At 41.1% G+C, this 19,535-nt stretch overlaps 1 protein-coding gene across 2 annotated transcripts in view; it reads left to right on the top strand.

The window, feature by feature from the left end:
- Positions 1-19,535, top strand: part of smpd3 (sphingomyelin phosphodiesterase 3) — an 88,590-nt gene that overhangs the window by 54,662 nt on the left and 14,393 nt on the right. The window contains exon 5 of one of the 2 annotated variants that reach the window (XM_061772958.1): positions 11,398-11,473. The exons of the other annotated variant lie outside the window; for it this stretch is intronic. Within the exon in view, the coding sequence (XP_061628942.1) occupies positions 11,398-11,473 (76 nt within the window). The remainder of the gene's footprint in view (positions 1-11,397; positions 11,474-19,535) is intronic. 2 annotated transcript variants of the gene reach the window in all.

The following is a 19,535-nucleotide window of genomic DNA, read 5'->3' as shown; positions in this document are numbered from 1 at the left end:
ACCCTCCTCTCCAGCACCCCTGAATAGACCTTACCAGGGAGGCTGAGGAGTGTGATCCCCCTGTAGTTAGAACACACCCTCCGGTCCTTCTTAAAAAGGGGGACCACCACCCCAGTCTTTGTTATGTTTTGGGTAAATTTACAGATAACTACTGTGAGTCACAAAAAAAATAACTGTCGCACTTTTCGTTGTTTGTATATGTGTGTGTGTGTATGTGTGTGTGTGTGTGTGTGTGAACAAGCCAACGTTGTTGGATGGCTTTAATTCCATGTACATACAGTGGTACCTTGACTTAAGACTTTAATAACTCACAACTCAATTTACTTGTATTTCAAATAAAAATTCCCCATTAAAATTAAGTAAATGCCATAAATCCATTCCAGCCTCCCCAAAAAACACCACTTTTTTGTAACGTTTTTAATTTTAAAAAAAAAGAAAAAAAAACAGCACTATGCTTTATAAAAACAGAGTACACTATAGTAAAAGAAAATGTAAAGAAATAAACTTTGATAACGTGCAATTACTGTATTGGGCCAAGCCCAGTCATGTCAACATCAGTTTTGGCTTATTGTAGTTCCTAGGGAGTGCCTTCAATCTCGATTGATATCATGCCCACTCCTCTTTTTCAAATGATTTCTCCTGCTTTCTCAGAGCAGTGCCACCCAGTATCAAAAGTAAGGACTTTAATAATGCCTAGATAAAAGTATGATCAGAGGGGTGCATTGTCTGTCTACAAGTACTAGTCTATGATCTGCAACATTGTTTTAGAATAGACTTGGATGTTTCATCGTTCCGTCAAGATTGAATAGGTCGGCAATATTTTGTTTTGACGACATATTTTAAACACATTATTAAATAAGGTTGGATGGTAATAGATAATTTAAAACCTCTCCATTCTTTTATTCAAAGAGGTTTAGTCATATTTCCCTTTGGAGTCAGAAGTAATGCAGGATGTTTCTACTTTACCACTGCACTTAGTGCAAGAGTGCATCAGTGGTTTTGGCATTAAGGAAGAGTCGATTTGACATGACATGAAGTGCAGTCTTAATGAGCTGAAAAGCCACTTCTAAAGTTGTGTTGCATAAGCACAGGGAGCAGTTTCTTCATGGCATGACAAACAGAGCACAAATGTGGCATCTAGCTGAGAGATGAAATTTCGACTGCAGCTTCCAGTTTACTTCCTTCCTCCATTGGAATAGCCTCTGTGTTTTGAAAGAAAATATATGCTTTTGCCATCGAGCAAAAACTAATGAGTGTAAAGCTATAATTACACCAGTGAGCATCAATAATGATACCAGCTGTGGTTCGCAGAGGTGGGAGTAAGGGACATATGTGCAAGGCACAAGCAAGTCTCAAGTCATAACCTTCAAATCTCAAGCAAGTCCTAAACCACAGTGGGGGGGGGATCAAGCAAGTCAAGTCACCACTAAATTTCAAGCAGAGTCATTGGTTTAAGCAAGACGCAAGTCAAGTCATACAATCTTGCTCCTGTCGCAACATACTGTATATTGAAGTGGTAATAAAACGTTTATTCCCCCCAAAAAAATTCCCCATAAATAAAAACACTAACAAAAGTATTCACACCCTATAAAAGTTAAATGAACAACTTAGATTATGATTGATTGAATTTATTGCACTGAGTTGTTTTAAAGTTGTATTCCAAACTTTATTTCTGAACAAACTATGCTGTGTACTTTGCGATGACAGCCTTTTAACTCCTACAGTTCTTAAGAGAACACCATTAAACAAAAGCTAAGACTGTTTTCTGTTGGTCACATATAATTAGATGTGTACCTAATGGGCTAATGGAGAATGAGATTCATAATTAAGAGAATAATACGACATAAAAATGTTGCAATGCTTCAAATAAAAGTAATGTGAACAAAATCCGTATTCCTCCTGTGTCCTCTACTTTAATTACATCACTCAGCCGGGTTTGTTAATTTATTGAAAAGCAGTGACTCTGGACAAATGACAATTGTCATTAGACTAAAGGCTATGTTTCATATGCTGTGGTCTCAAATTTAAAAACAGTGCCGACAGCGTTATCACAGAGCCGACACAACAGATGACATTTTAAAGGTGAAACTTCAATGAACACGTTCAGTAGTGTGAAGATTATATTCACACGTGGCTACTCACAATGTACTTACTAATAGTGGAACGCACTTTTGTCAAAATTTTTATCGCCGTGATCATAATGCAAAGTGATCCCATACAGCAGACCTACAACGCAAACGTCTCCACACTTCTTTTTTTTTATCTCAATGTTAGGAACGCTGCTTCACTTTCTATGCTTTCTGCAGTTGGCATTATATTTTAGATGATACTTTCTGCTCCAGAGTGCATGAGAAAGAGAGAAAAAAATAGACTTCCATCCATCCATTTTCAACACCGCTAATCCTGGTTGGGGTCGCGCGGCGCTGGAGTCTATCCCAGCTGACTTCGGGCAAAAGGCGGACTACACCCTGAACTGGTCACCAGTCAGTCACATATAGACACAAACAACCATTCGCACTCACATTCACACCGTCACTGAGTGGGAACTGAACCCACTCTGCCCTAACCAAAGTCAGACGAGTGTACCACGACACCATCAGTGACTCCAATCACATAATTTTCATTTGTAATCATCCCAAACTAGTCTAGGAAACCTAATGTTTGAGCAGCTAGCTAAACAGTTAAATTGGCTTACCTGTCTTTATGGGTTTTGTAGTGATCGATGAAGTTCAACGTCGTCGTTGTTGTCTCTCTAATGCTTGAGTTGCAAGCCATGCAAGTTGCCATCCTCTTTTTGCAGACTTCATTGACAACATTCATTCATTCATCGTCCGTACCACTTAACCTCAGTAGGGTCGCGGGCATGCTGGAGCCTATCCCAACTATCATCGGGCAGGAGGCGGGGTACACCCTGAAGTGGTCGCCAGCCAATCGCAGGGCACATAAAAACAAACAACCATTCGCACTCACATTCACACCTAGGGGCAATTTAGAGTTTTCAATTAACCTACTTTGCATGTTTTTGGGATGTGGGAGGAAACCAGAGTACCCGGCGAAAACCCACACAGGCACAGGGAGAACATGCAAACTCCACACAGGCGAGGCGGGATTTGAACCCGTGTCCTTAGAACTGTGAGGTGCATGTGCTAACCATTTGTCTACCGTTCCACCCATCAACAACATCCATCCATCCATTTTCTGAGCCGCTTCTCCTCATTAGGAGCCTATCCCAGCTATCTTTCTAGATAGCTTTCTAGCTTTCCTTTAGAGATGGAAATTAACCTACCACGCATGTTTTTGGGATGTGGGTGGAAACCGGAGTGCCCGGAGAAAACCCATGCAAGCACGGGGAGAACATGCAAACTCCACACAGGCGCCCCATCAACAACATAAAATTTGGAGCTCCTTCCAACGTTGTTCCCCCCAAAACGTTTCTTACTTTTAAAAAAGAGCAAACTGTTTTGTTTAAAATGCAGATTTCCAACTCTAAACAAGATGGCTTGTCAAGTCATGTAGATCAAGTTAAAGTCAAGTCAAGTCTCTTGGCTACCAAGTCAAAAGTCAAGTCTTTTTGAAGTATTTGGCAAGTCAGTCGCAAGTCATTAAACTGGCAACTGGATTCGAATCGAGTCAAGTCATTTGACTCGAGTCACCCCATCTCTGGTGGGTTGTGTACATCCTTTTGTGTATGCGTATGCATGGTAAGTGTTGTCTGCAAATGAATTAATTAATAAGAGAAGATGGTCATTAATAATATAAAAATAGAATATACTGTATATAAATATAATCAACTCTAAATTGCCCATAGGTGTGAATGTGAGTGCGAATGGTTGTTTGTTTGTATGTGCCCTGCGATTGGCTGGCAACCAGTTCAGGGTGTACCCCGCCTCCTGCCCGATGACAGCTGGGATAGACTCCAGCACGCCCGCGACCCTAGTGAGGAGAAGCGGTTCAGATAATGGATGGATGGATGGATAAATATAATCAAAATATAGAATGAAAAACTGCACAACCTTTTTTCCCAATGGTAAGATACATTTACAGTGTGGTTGGTAGCAGCAGATAAAAAGCAAGAGTGTGAGTCTATGACAAGTAACAAGTTGTGGCCTCCACTGGTATCATAGATTCTAACGGTAGCTGGCATAAAGGAGCACCTGAAGTGCTCAGTTCTGCTCTTGGGTGGAAGCTAAAGGAACTGCCCATCTGCCACATCTCGTCAAGGAGAGGGTGTGTGGGGTTGTCCAAGTTGACCCTGATTTTGTCCTTCAGCCTCCTGAGCCACAGACTAGGTTGTCCCACTCTTGGCCAACCACAGAGTGAAATCACGTTTCTCAAAGTGGAGAATGAATTCTTACACATTGTCATCGAGGCGCCAAATGTGAGGCAAGTTTGAAAGTAGTCACCTCACCTCACTGCTCCTCTGACATGATGTGATGTGACCATATGCAAATGATCAACAGTTTTTTTATTTTTTTTATTTTGTTTTTATTACTTTTTTATCTTTATATCACTATTAACGACTTAATTAAAAAGATTTGCATGGATTAAAAAACTGTAGGGGACTTCTATGAGTCCACTTAGGGCCCGACCAATGGGGATCTTTTGAGGCCGATGCTGATTAGGCCATATGAATGCAGTATAGGAACAACAAAATTGAATAAAGTTACTGGCAAAACAGTATTTATGCAATCCTCTGATGCCGCATAACGTTAAAAATCACATTTCTTCTACTCCATTATTTTCTTTACTATGAAGTCTTGACTCATATGAACCAAAATAAAAAACACAGATGCCTTTTTTTCAGATGTCGAAACGTCATCTTTGACAGAGTCGCATTTTAAATGTGTGATGTACAGACAGAATTCAATTGAAACGGGCGACATTGTTAATTGCACAACGCCATTATAAACTTGCATGTTGGAAAGCTCCCCTTAGCCCACTCCTGTAGTGCTACCTGACAGTAGCTTACACCTGTATGTTACTGAGAAGACAACAGTGGGGACTAAGGCCCCACCCACTTTAAACCTGAGCTGATCTTTTTATTTGTTTTAAAAAGTCTTGAGTAAACACAGAATCATTTAAAGAAATGTGTGTCCAGTTGTCCACATGCATAAAACTTATCCAAAACTTTCTCTTGCACGAACACAACACGATAAACCACCAATGTTATTGTAAATGTTGCCGGGGTTCGCGCACGGTCACATGAGAACTGGTCTCAGGAAAGATGCATAGCCATGTAGTGGAGAAATGGTGCAAGGACTCTGACACGTAACCGTGTTTACTGTTTCATGAGAAATTAAGAATATATTGGTGTTGAATCGGCAAAATTCTGGCCGATTGTAATTTTGAAAGGGGATAAAAAATCAGCCAATAAAATCAACCGACCGCTGAATCGCTCGGGCCCTAGACTCCACCATCACCAGTTCCTCTGTCTGCATGATGAGTGGAGTACGGGGCCTCTTATTTACCAACTCCTTGTTCTTGCTGATGTTGAGTTTCAAGTGGTTGCCCTACGCACAAAGCTCTAAATCAGTCAGTCCTCCGTACTCCCCCTTGTCGTCGTCACTGATACATATGCATGTTCATGACATTAAAAATGATTCTATTCTTAACAATGACGGCGTCATTGGGAAAAACTATGGAAGTGACGTGAACCAGAGTTGAACCATAGGTCTGAAGTAACAAGACTGAATACTAAATATGCGAGAACAGTTTCTTGGGGTACTCTGGTGCTGCATGACACAACCACAGAGATGCAGCGATCAACCCTGATGTATTGCGGCTAGGTAGTGAGGTAGTCCAGGATTCGTGCTGTACTGTTGGAGTGCAATTGAATGTCCTGCGGATTGTCCCTCAGAAGGCAGGGGTGGTAGAGATCTCTGTACCACACTGATGTGCTGCTGGTATGTGAACTGCAGGAGGTCCTCGAAAGCAGTGAGCAGCGTTCTCAGATGCTGAAAAATCAGCCAATCGAATGTCTTGACGTGACGGGAGTGCCACACGTCTGTACTCACTGAGAGTGCTCGGATGTCCTGTCTTTGGTACTGGGTTGATGCAAGAGGTTTTTCACAGGTTGGACACCCTTAGTGAAAACGCCTGCCAGCTGCCTGGCACACCCCCTAAGGAACCTTGAGCTGATGTTGTCCAGTTGATCGGGTGAGAGTTGGACAGGAGTTAGAAGAGGGGTCCAGGGAGAGGTCTAATGTATGGGTGTCCAAATGGGAAGTGAGAGCTGTGATCTTGTAGAGTGTCAGACTATGAGTTGGAAGTAATCCAGTTCCTGCTGAGCCGGCTCAACATTTTCATTTTGATTGTGTCAGTGAGGAAGAGGCTCTGTTTGTGAGTGTGTGAACATTTAGTTCGTGTCCTGACAGATCCTTCCATACACGACTCCTAATGAAGACACACTCACATACAGGTCACATGCTGACCCTCTCATCCTTTTAGCCCTGCTGGCTGTCACTTCAGTTTAAAAGCTGGCCTCACACCCCTGTCTCACCCTCTTCTAATATTCGAGGTGTCTGACAAGCTGGCAATGAACCAGCTGGCATCTGAATCTACATTAGAGTACAGTGAAACCTCAATTTACCAGACCAGGGGTTGGAAACCCAAAATGTTGAAAGAGCCATATTCGACATAAAAAAATAAAAAAACAAATCTGTCTGGAGCCGCAAAAAATTAAAAGCCTTTTAATGAAGGCAACACATGTGGTAAGTGTCTATATTAGCCTACTATCCAAATGACATAATGAGCATTCATGATTAAATGTTTATTTTTCCTGCAACGCATCCTGGAGAGAATGACGCACCACGTGACGTCTCTGCTGTACGATGGTGTTTTAAGTTTAACTTCAATTATTGATGTGTTATGTTTCGTTGCATTGATGAAATTACAGAACTATAATAAATCGTCACAGGCGATTGTCTATTATATTGAAGCACTTTTTTTTTTTTGGCCAGATGCACCCATATTACTGTACAGTACAAAATTATTGTACTTACTGTACTTTTTTTCGTGGCCTAAAACGCCCAGTACAGTACAAAGTTATTGTAAATGAATATAAAAAAGCTTGAAAATGTTTAAAAGTTTTAAACTTTTATCCAGACTTACCACGCCGTTAAGTTGAGGTTTCACTGTATGTATTAATGTAAACTTCATAGGATATTACAAAGTGCAATGCTTAACAAAAATAAATCCAATCAAGCATTGGAGCAGGGATACTTAGTGATAATTACTATGTGCTTCCAAGTTTTTTTTTCTTCTTCTTTTTCTTCTGTCCTGCTCAGTTATATCATCAATTAAGAAACTGCGCTGAGGAAGCCTTTATCTCTACAAATAGGTGGAATGATGAGCCCAGTCCATTGGTCTGCTTTACTGCACATAGATTGTAAGACCTAGGTCCAAACCTATAATTGCTTTTTGTTGGCCAGTTTGACTTGATACAATCATTCTGTACATACAGTATCAACCTGTGAAGCTTTTATGTGAATAATGAACATGATGAAAGCTACACGTCACATATGGATTTAGTTCCCGGTAAATGTAACCCGCGGGCAGCACACACTCATTATCACAATTTCCCAGTGGATGTATTTACCTGGAGAGCAGCAGCAGGTCAGCAGCATTTGTCTGAATTGTATCTTGTGGAGAGGTAATGGATTGGAGTAAAAGAGAGAGGGAGAAAGGGGGGAGCGAGGCAGAGACTGAATATTAATTAAAAATGTTTCCCTAAAGATGGAACCAGTACTCAGTAATTAAAGCTTTTCAGACTCAACATTTATCCGCAGTTATAATTATTCCTACCATGTGTTTAGGTGTGCGTGTGTGCGTGTATGCGTGCATGCATGCTGCAAGTGTGAGTGTGTGCGTGGGTGTACGTACTGGTCTGGCTTCCTGTGTCTGCATACATGTTTCTGTGAATGCATCACAAATGTCTTAAAATATGATACACTTACTTGAATTGCAAAGAACGGTTTGAATGAAAATTAATGTCGGACATCCTCCATGCCTGAACCTAACATCAAGGCTTGAACCTTGGTTTAGGAATATTTTTTTAAAGAAAAATTACCTCGAGTTAGGTACTATTTTTGGTTTAACAAAAGGAATGGCTCTGAACTTTGCTTTTTCTCACACCGCATAAACACTTTGTGCTTCAGGTATCTTGGGTTTTTTGCCTAAAATGGCCACCGCATCCCACAATCCAACGCAAAAGCTACGCTGCGTTGTAGGAGGCTGGCAGTAACCACAGTGAATGTAAACATTACTGTTCCCGAATAGGCTAAGACACTACACAGTGATTTGCTAGCAAACCCACTGTTACTTCATCATCATAAATAGTCTTTTTCACATATTTCTATAGCATTATAGCAGTTATAGCAGTATAGCATTTATTTTTAACCACACAACAAGCAAAATAAGGTAAATATCAACTTGTTCTGTGGCTGGAACAGATTAATTGCATTTCCATTCATTTCAATGGGAAACATTGCCTTACTTTGCAAACGTTTCAGTTTGAAAAACGTGCTAACCAGGAAACATTTTATTGTTGACTTGTTGTGTTTTACTGACAGGGGTTGACTGGGGCTGTTAGTAGGACACAAAGATCTGTGTCTTTTGCATGTGTATGTGGCTTAAGAATACATTGCCCATTGTCACAATGTGGTCAGACAAACAAACACAAATGCAATGTTCCACCACTGTGTTTTTTCACTTTTAATAACAGGTAACCCTTTGCGGAGGTCTGTACTCTACTCTGTGCTTTAACACACAACATTCAAAGCCACTCTAGTTGCTCGCCTCAGCACTTTTTTTTTCTTCTGTTCCCATTGTTGCACTGATATGATGACAACCATTTTATTGACTGCATTGTGTCTGGGTCATCCCTATAACTACAGTACTCTTGAGCCAGTTGGAGAGTATAAAACTGAGATGTATTACTTGGTGAAAACATGGCTTTACAAAACTCGGTTGTTAGTGTTTAATCCAAACAAATGTAACTATGTTATCGCACAGAAAAGCAATGCGCCAAACCAGTAACACAAAATATTTTGCAGCAATATTAGTGTTTACATAATGCAAAAGATGTAAGGGCTGGTTATTTACCATCGAAAAAATGTATAGCCCACCGAGGAAGCGATCTGTTTTCACCAAGGCAATATTAGATACATCTATCCATCCATACATCCATTATCTGAGCCGCTTATCCACACAAGGATCGCGGGAGTGTTGGAGCCTATCCCAGCTATCTTCGGGCAGGAGGCGGGTTACACCCTGAACTGGATGCCAGCCAATCGCAGGGCACATACAGGAAGTCCTCGATTTACCAACGAGTTCCGTTCCTACGCTGGCGACGTAACACAATTTTCCGCGTAAGTCGGATTTCACCGTTAAAGTCGAAATTTACGGCGAAATACTTCTGTTACGGGTATTGTCCCACGTGATTGTGACAGCAAGCTCAGTGTGTGTGGGCGTGTGCGTCGATGTGCGAGTGAGACGGGACTGCGCAGGTGTCGTCGGGCGGGACTGTGAAGGAGGAAGGAGTGCGCGCCGGTATGAGTGTGTACAGTAGCAAGTGTACTGACGGCGACCGGGGAAGAGTAGCGATTAGCGGAGGACCTGTTGACATCGAATGTGCAGAGGAGCTGATAAAGCCATTAAAGCAGCAAATCGGTGCTTCGTGCCTTCATTGTTGCCGCCACCCAGCTCAGCTGTGCAACGAGAGAAGGGAATTAACCCCTGCGTCTCCCGACCACGGTCAGGTGACCGTAGCGGGAAAGGCTAACACTTCGTATAAAGAAACTGAAATACATTAAAATAAAAAAAAAATAAGATGCTGTACTTACCATTACTGCTGAGAGTGTGAAAAAAGGAGGGCGAAAATGGCAAAGATACTCCTGCCGCACAAACACAGACAAGCACTATGCACTAGCTAAGCAGAAACACTATGGTGCTGGGGACAAAATGGCGAACGAGGCACGGGCGTCCTAAAGTCGAAACGTCGTAGGTCGAGTGCGTCGTAACTCGAGGACTTCCTGTATAAATAAACAACCATTCGCACACACATTCACACCTACGGGCAATTTAGAGTCTACCATGCATGTTTTTGGGATGTGGGAGGAAACCTGAGTACCCGGAGAAAACCCACGCAGGCACGGGGAGAACATGCAAAATCCACACAGGTGAGGCCGGGATTTGAACCCCTGTACTCCGAACTGTGAGGCAGACGCGCAAACCAGTCATCCTGCTCAGGGCAGGGGCAGATCAATTTTAGCGTAATACAGGGCTTTGGGCCACCCTAAAATTATGAAAAATCCAAAACTATATATTACTTTATCACCTTTAACAGAAAGCTGTTATGTTGCAGTTTCTCAAAATAATATATAATTGCTTGATGGATTGGTTTTAGCATGTTTAATGAAGTCGAAGAATGTCACTGTGGTCCTTGCATCCTTCGATTTTTCTGTACGGGGCTCTTGGAGGAGAAAGTTTGTGATTAATGTGTGTGTAGTGGTATGGTATGAAATATAGCGTAAACAAATCCAATAGAGGGCTTGAGGACTCATTTCATGTTTTTTTTTTCAAGAAACAATATTTTAATCCACTGTCCTTGGACTACGTTTCTGTTTTTCAAAATAACCTCCCAGGCGATGGAGAAAACCCTTTCGCATAGTAGGCCTACTGAGGAGTCAGCAAACCTGTATAGATTTGGATATATGCACATCTGCCAATCCCAGTACTGTGAGGGATCCTCAATTACATTAACAATTTAATTTTAACTTATTACACTCATGATAAACAATTCTGCCAATGTTTGTTTGGGCGAGGTCTCGCTACACTTTTTAAATTAAAAAACTTTTTTTTTTTTTTTTGGTGAGAAGAAAGAAAACGGACAAAATAAATATGGTTCTAACGCCCAAACTCATTGGGAGCACTCCAAAAACTTAATGGAATGAAATAAACTTGGGAAATATATTCACCGTGCCCCCTCAGGTATATTATGTTAATGTTTTATTTTGAAGAAATCTACTGAACGAGTTGCCAACCAGGAGATACCCTTCTTTTCTTCTTTTAACAGAATCCATAAATAAACCATCCCGTCAGAATTTGATGTTGTCCATGGTGTGCATTTGAGGGTTTGATAGCAAAAAAGAATTAGCATCTTGGATATAAATACAATGATATACAAATTGCAAGAACCTTATTCTTATTTGACACGACTACCGTCATGTTCTGTCATGTTGTACCTTCTCCATCCCCCACTGACCCAATTTAGCATGTGCTGCCATGATCTACTTGTTGATTTTACTGTACCTGCAATGCTTTACAAACACTCACACCCCTATAACGTCTAATTTGATGGATCCTTTTGTTCACATCATGTCATATTTGTGTCTCCAGGTTCATGTGGGCATCTCCCATCAAGAGCAAAGGGTTGTGGGATATCTCACATGCACCCATCTCCATGCCATAGAAGGTACAATTATACTGAATGGTCTTCAGCTATTTATTATAGTAGTTATTGCTGCCGACTCCTTTTTATAGCCTTTTATAAGTTTCCTGTGTTTTACATTTCAATGTCATTGTTTGTAACAAAGAAAGAACATCTTTCTATTTGTTTCTGTGTGGCTGATAAAAACCATACTTTTCAGTTCTGTATGTGGTGGTACGTCCAGAGAGCCACATACTGTAAATGTGTGCACTGAAACCTCTGCCTTCATCCTCCTGCAGTTCCCATGGTGACTGGCTCAAGCTGTTTAAGGCGTCACAGCCCTATTTAAAGCTCTGGTCAATGGCTTTCTCATTTTTTACTCGAGACATGTCTCCCACCCTTGCCTGATATTTCAAGCTCCTCCTACACTTCTCACAGGTCTAAATATAGCACTGCCAGTGCGGTGACTAAATATAGATTCAACGTAGGATCCTTTGGGGCAGGAGAAGGAATGAGGCTAAAACGGAGAGGAAAAGCCGGGGTAAAGACAGCATAAAACATATTTGCCTCTTAGAGGACAAGAGTCCTACAATACGTCAAAATCCTTGAGTTGAAGTTAGATGGGCACTCACAGAGCAAATGTTTATGTGATGCACAATTGTCATTTTTATTACTTAGATGTTACTCATGTTCAGGGTCACAGTTAATTTGGAGCCAATCCCAGAGAGAGGGGTAAGGTACACCCTGGATTGATCACCAGTTTAATGCATGACACACAAACAACTTGCATTCGCACACACACATACACACCTCTGGCCAATTCATAGGGCTCTATTTCTGTAGACTGCGCAACTGCTTCAGCGTAAAAACGGGCTCATCTTGATTTTCGTGCAAGCGCAAGACTCGCTGCGCATTTGCCCATTTGGCAGACTCATCTGCGCCAAGTTGGTGCAGTGAGGATGTGCCCTTGGAGATGCGCTTGGTGAAGTGAGATTTTGGTGTCAGAAAGTCTGTCTACATAGCACAGCTTGTCTAATGCGATTTTGGTGAATCTGATCGGGGCACATATGACACGTGAGCTCCTCAGACGTCTGGTGGATGACAGACAGTGGGGATCCAACCCCTTAATCATTGTAGAAAACAATACATTGAACATCCATCCATTTTCTTCTTATCCTCACTAGGGTCGCGGGCTGCTGGCGCCTATCCCAGCTATCTTCGGGCGAGAGGCGGGTTACACCCTGAACCGGTCGCGAGCCAATCGCAGAGCACATATACAACCCAAATTCCAATGAAGTTTGGGGCATTGTGTTAAACATAAATAAAAACAGAATACAATGATTTGCAAATCATGTTCAACCTATATTAAATTGAATACGCTACAAAGACAAGATATTTCATGTTGAAACTGATAAACTTTATTGTTTTTAGAAAATAATCATTAACTTCGAATTTTATGGCTGCAACACGTTCCAAAAAAGCTCATGTTTACCACTGTGTTACATCACCTTTTCTTTAAACAACATTCAATAAACGTTTGGGAACTGAGGACACTAATTGTTGAAGCTTTGTAGGTGGAATTCTTTCCCATTCTTGCTTGATGTACAGCGTCAGGTGTTCAATAGTCCGGGGTCTCCGTTGTCGTAATGCGCCACACATTTTTAATGGGAGACAGGTCTGGACTGCCGGCAGGCCAGTCTAGTACCCGCACTCTTTTACTACGAAGCCACACTGTTGTAGCACGTGCAGAATGTGGTTTGGCATTGTCTTGCTGAAATAAGTAGAGGCGTCCATGAAAAAGACGTTGCTTGGATGGCAGCATATGTTTCTCCAAAACCTGTATGTACCTTTCAGCATTAATGGTTGCTTCACAGATGTGTAAGTTACCCATCCCATTGGCACTAACACAGCCCCATACCATCACAGATAATGTCTTTTGAACTTTGCGTCCATAACAGTCCGGATGGTTATTTTCCTTTTTGGCCCGGAGGATACGACGTCCACAATTTCCAAATACAATTTGAAATGTGGACTCGTCGGACCACAGAACACTTTTCCACTTTACGTCAGTCCATCTCAGATGAGCTCGGGCCCAGAGAAGCCGGCGGCGTTTCTGGGTGTTGTTAATAAATGACTTTTGCTTTTCATAGTAGAGTTTCAAGTTGCACTTACGGATGTAGCGCCGAACTGTATTTACTGACATTGGTTTTCTGAAGTGTTCCTGAGCCCATGTGGTGATATCCTTTACACATTGATGTCGGTTTTTGATGCAGTGCTGCCTGAGGGATCGAAGGTCACGGGCATTCAATATTGGTTTTCGACCTTGCCGCTTACATGCACTGATTTCTCCAGATTCTCTGAACCTTTTGAAGATATTATGGACTGTAGATGATGAAATCCCTAAATTCCTTGCAATTGTACGTTGAGGAACATTGTCCTTAACCTGTTTGACTATTTTCTCACGCACTTGTTCACAAAGAGGTGAACCTCACCCCATCTTTGCTTTTGAATCACTGAGCAATTCAGGGAAGCTCCTTTTATACTTTTATACCCAATCATGGCACCCACCTGTTCCCAATTAGCCTGTTCACCTGTGGGATGTTCCAAACAGGTGTTCCGCATTCCTCAACTTTCTCAATCTTTTTTGCCACCTGTCCCAGCTTTTTTGGAACGTGTTGCAGCCATAAAATTCTAAGTTAATGATAATTTGCTAAAAACAATCAAGTTTGTCAGTTTGAACATTAAATACCTTGTCTTTGTCATGTATTCAATTAAAAATAGGTTGAAAATGATTTGCAAATCATTGTATTCTGTTTTTATTTATGTTTACCACAACCTCCCAACTTCATTGGTATTGGGGTTGTAAAGAAACTATCATTCGTGCTCACATTCATACCTACGGGCAATTTAGAGTTTCCAATTAACCTACCATGCATGACTTTGGGATGTGGGAGGAAACCGGAGTGCCCGGAGAAAACCCACGCAGGCACGGAGAGAACATGCAAACTCCACACAGGCGGGGCCGGGATTTGAATCCCGGTTCCCAGAACTGTGAGGCAGATGTGCTAACCAGTCGAACACTGTGCCAGCTATATTGAACACATTATTATTATTATTATTTTTAAATCAACCCACGTAACTGGCCTGCACGCAACTATGGTGGTCGTGCGGGAGGGGCGGTAAACGAACAATCGTTGGAGGGTATATAGATACATGAGGGCCGTGGTAGCGGCAGACGAGGGAGCGGGAGTCCAAGTCCACTCCCATGTCAGCCTCTAGTCCGTGGACATATTTTAGCCACCAGAAGTTTCCACCAACTCATTCTGTTTTTCATTAGGGTACCTACTAATGTTAAATGCTCCAGTCACACAAGGATCACTATGCGTCCTCTTCTGCATCTAGAGATGTCTCCATACGAGACTATTGCTCTGCTTTTAAAGGGACTGAGAGAAGGCACTTCGATTTGACAGCATTGAAGGCTATGATAACGCTCACACAAGCACCACTTTTAAGTGTGCTTGGGCGTACACCGGTCCAAAAATACCAAAACCAGGTCTAGCCCACCTCCTCGCAGAGTTCAGCCAAGCGCAGCACTGGATTTGCTGTGGTCATGAAAATAGAGCCATCAGTCTTCAGTTGATCTCATATTTTTTTTTACTATATATATATATATATATATATATATATATATATATATAGTCACCAGTCAATCGTCTCTTGCGCAAAGCCTCCTGGGATAGGCTACAGCTCACCCATGACCCTGTACAGGATAAGTGGTGTAAATTGAATAAATTAATATAATATAGCACAAGAAAGGCATGGTGGAGAACTGGTTAGAGCGTCTGCCTCACAGTTCTTAGGACCGGGGTTCAATCCCCGGTCCCGCCTGTGTGGAGTTTGCATGTTCTCCCCGTGCCTGGGTGGGTTTTCTCTGAGCACTCCGGTTTCCTCCCACATCCCCAAAACATGCATGATACGTCGATTGAATACTCTAAATTTCCCATAGGTGTGAATGTGAGTGCGAATGGTTGTTTGTTTGTATGTGCCCTGCGATTGGCTGGCAACCAGTTCAGGGTGTACCCCGCCTCCTGGCCGATGATAGCGGGATTGGCTCCAGCACGCCCGCGACCCTAGTGAGGAGAAGTGGTAAAGAAGATGGATGGATGGATGGATGGCACAAGAAAACTAACAAGACAATAGAGCATAAACCCATTACACACTGGAATTATTGGGTACAGTATTTACTCAGGAATGTGGTTTCAGATTAAAGAGATATTACAACATTAAAATAGAAGATTGATACACATTAATTAATTCCGCTGTAGTTGAAATGTTTTAATTAAGATGTGTTTAATGACGATTATACAGTGTTAGGAAAGGCCTGAAAAAGCAGTTTGTATTTGACACCTAATGATCAAACATTTATTTGTTTCTCTCTGTTTGTTGTGTTTGCATTTGTGTTACTATTTCTACAATCGTACTGCAGTGAATGAATTTGGCAAAATATGTTATAGAATATTGACTTATGAATTGGACAGTAACTGGACTTTCAAATTCTATGTAAACTCCTTAATTCCACAGAAATTAATCTTATTTCTAAAAATGTCAATAACAAATATAATTTTACTTGTACGCGCAAAGTGAGATCAAGCCTCAAATTGGACAGTTTTCTTTGCAAGTTCCAGTCCCTGTTGCACGATTTGACCTGCAAGTCCGTTACCCTTATACATGTATGCAAAAGAAAAGCGAGACAACAAAGCAAGTAAAAGTGCCTATATGGGGCAAACCATGGTCAGTGGCATGTGCACCATTTAAGGCAAGTTCGCCGCTGACCATGTTACAGAACTTTAATGCATTTTAATCAATGGCAGGAAACAGGCACTGATGATTTGTTTCAAAAGAATGGCAAAACCGTGTGTGTGCGTGTGTTTGCTGGAGTCAATACCAACTGACTTATGGTGAGTGGCAGAGTAGATACTGGACTGATCAGCTGTATTCCTTTTTTTTTTTTTTAAATCAGTTTATTTGAAAGGGGACAATGCAATTTCATAATACACATGAAATACACATGGTTAAAAAGCCAGAATTAGCCAGAAGGCTAGTTTTCATCTGTAGTCCCCTGGCCATGATTTAAAAAAGCAGTAAAATACATCTACAAGACAATATAATACAGGATACATAATCAAAGACTTACTATACTATTAAGAGAGAATAAAACCACAAATCATTTGATCATAGCAAAAAAAACAAAAACATCATAACATACTTGTTCTGTGTTGGCAGCTATAGGTGTTAACTAGCCACATTTTCAGTTTTTTTGTGAAGGCCTTGTATGTTGTAAGAAGTTTAACCTCCTCAGGTACTGAGTTCCACTCACCAGCGCTCCTCACTGACCAGGCTGACTTACTGAAAGTGCTCCTGCCCAGAGGAATGAGACAGTCACCTCTGACAGAGCCTCGAGTGACACGCTGAGAGCTGTTTCTTTGGCTGATGAACTCAGCCAGAGGAGCTGGAGCCAAATCATGCAGTAGTTTATAAATCAAATTTAAATCTGCAAATATGTGAAGACTGTCCCAGTTTAAAAGACTGTATTTTTTTTAAATTGCACAGTGATGATAGTGCCTTGGTTTTTTTATCCATCACTTTAATTACTTGTTTGTACAAAACTTCCAATGGTTTTTTTGCATTCTGACCAGCCTGGGATCAACTGGTTATCCATCCATCCATTTTCTGAGCCGCTTCTCTTCACTAGGGTCGCGGGCGTGCTGGAGCCTATCCCAGCTGTCATCGGGATTTAGCAATTTAGAATCTCCAATTCATGCATGTTTTTGGGATGTGGGAGGAAACCGGAGTGCCCGGAGAAAACCCACGCAGGCACGGGGAGAACATGGAAACTCCACACAGGCGGGGCCGGGGATTGAACCCGGGTCCTCAGAACTGTGAGGCTGACGCTCTAACCCCAACTGGTTATGAAATAGTTAAGTGACTAAGAATCATTGAATGTAAGTACTTTTTTGCGGCTTCAGTTGACATTTCATTTCTAATTGCATGAAAATTTGCGAGGTTTAATTTAATATTTTTACACAATTTGTCAATATGGGCTTTAAAGGAAAGCTGTGAATCTATTATTAACCCAAGATATTTGTATTGGCTGACAATTTGCATTTTTTCTCCATTAACAAGTATGTCGGGGTCAGGTGATACTCTATTTGTTTTAGTTAAATACATGTCTACAGTTTTAGAAAGGTTTAGCTGTAGACAGCACTCCTGCAACCAAGTTGTGACACAGGACGTTGTATTAGTGAGTTTAGCAGCAACAGTATCTTTGGAGCGACCATGAACAAAGAAAACTGTGTCGTCTGCATACATTACGCACTCTGCTTCAGAACAAACAGTGGGCAAATCGTTGATATAAAGACTAAATAAAAGGGGGCCTAATATTGATCCCTGAGGGACTCCAGAGGTTAGCCTAAGAGACTCTGATCTGCAGTTGTTAACTGATACAGATTGTGTTCGGTCATGCAGATATGATTCAATCCAGCTCACAGCTTTGCGAGAGAAGTTAAATTTTGAGAGCTTGGTAAGAAGAACAGAGTGATTTACTGTATCGAAAGCTTTCCTGAGGTCCAAGAACACCGCCCCTACAACTCCACCCTTGTCGAGAGAAGATTTTATTTTCTCAATGAAGAGGCATGTAGCCATTTCAGTGGAATGCTTGGATCTGAAACCAAACTGCATGGCGTGGCGAGATGGGGAGCTGCTGTTTAAATAATGGACAATCTGCTCTGACACCCATTTTTCTGCAACTTTGGAAATGGCCGGAAGAATGCTTATAGGTCGGTAGTTATTCAGAGAAGTTGAGTCACCGGATTTAAAGACAGGGGTAACAATAGCAGATTTCCAGGCCTTTGGAAAGTGACCAGATGAAATTGAAAGATTAATGATTGAGGCAATAGGAGTAGCAAGAGTTGAACCTAGATCTTTGAGCATGTTCGTGTCCATTCCAAAAACATCATTTGCCTTAGATGGTTTGAGTGAATGAATTAAATCAATAACTTTGGTCTCAGTAATATTTGTAATAGTAAAGAACTGCATTGCAGACAATGCAGGGTATTCCTTCCTTTGTTTTATTGCAAATTTAGAAGAGATTTCTGACACAGATTCAATGAAGTAGTTGTTAAAAGCATCAGCCATCACTTGAGGTTCCGTCAGGATGTTTCCATTTAATTTAATTTGCATTAGTTTTGTTTTGTTATTTTGTGTATCACCTAATAGTTTTTTAATATAATTCCAGGTTATTTTTTAATTTTCCTTCGCACTATTCAAAGCAGTAATGAAAAAGTCAGCTTTAGATTTTCTTATTTCTTTCACTACCCTATTTCTCAGTGAAATAAAGTGGTGTCTATTGTATCCTGATTTGACCGACAACTTCAAGGAATGATCGCGTTCTTTCATCAGTTTCAGAATAAATGTGTTTAACCAAGTAAGGCCATTCTTTCTAGCTTTTAGTTTAATTATCCGTGTAAATTGTATAATAATTTCTTGCATTTTGTTGGCAAATTTAGAAAAATCCTCATCTAAATTTTTACCAGCGAGTAATACATCCCAGTTTACTTCTTGGATAGAATCTTGGAAATTTTGTTGTTCATGTTTTGGTATCCTATTGGATTCAGTGGTGGCAAAGGGTTTGAAGCGCTTTTTATTTAATTTTCTTGTGACCATTATAAGATTGTGATCAGACAATCCTGTGAGCATATTGTATGGCTTCAAGATCCTTTCTGGCCTATTAGTAAAAGCTAGATCAATCTGAGTTCGGCTGGAGTTTGTAATTCTCATAGGGCCATTAAATACCTGAGTCATATCCATATCATCCATAACCCTTTTCAATTTTTTCCTAACTTTGTTAACTTCCCAATTAACATTTAGGTCACCCATTATTATCACCTCTTTTGCAAGATTGAGTTGTTTCAGTAAAATTTCCAGCTTTTCATAAAAAGCTGCATTTGATGAGGGAGGCCTATAAATAGCTACAAGAATAAAAGACATTTGCTGTGACAAAGAAACAGTTAGTCCAAGAAATTCTAATCCATTCTCATCTGTAACATGT

Source organism: Phyllopteryx taeniolatus, chromosome 5 (assembly GCF_024500385.1).
Source record: "Phyllopteryx taeniolatus isolate TA_2022b chromosome 5, UOR_Ptae_1.2, whole genome shotgun sequence".
NCBI classification, from domain to species: Eukaryota; Metazoa; Chordata; class Actinopteri; order Syngnathiformes; family Syngnathidae; genus Phyllopteryx; species Phyllopteryx taeniolatus.
Note: the sequence above shows the minus strand (reverse complement) of the source record. Positions and strands in the feature narration are given on the sequence as shown.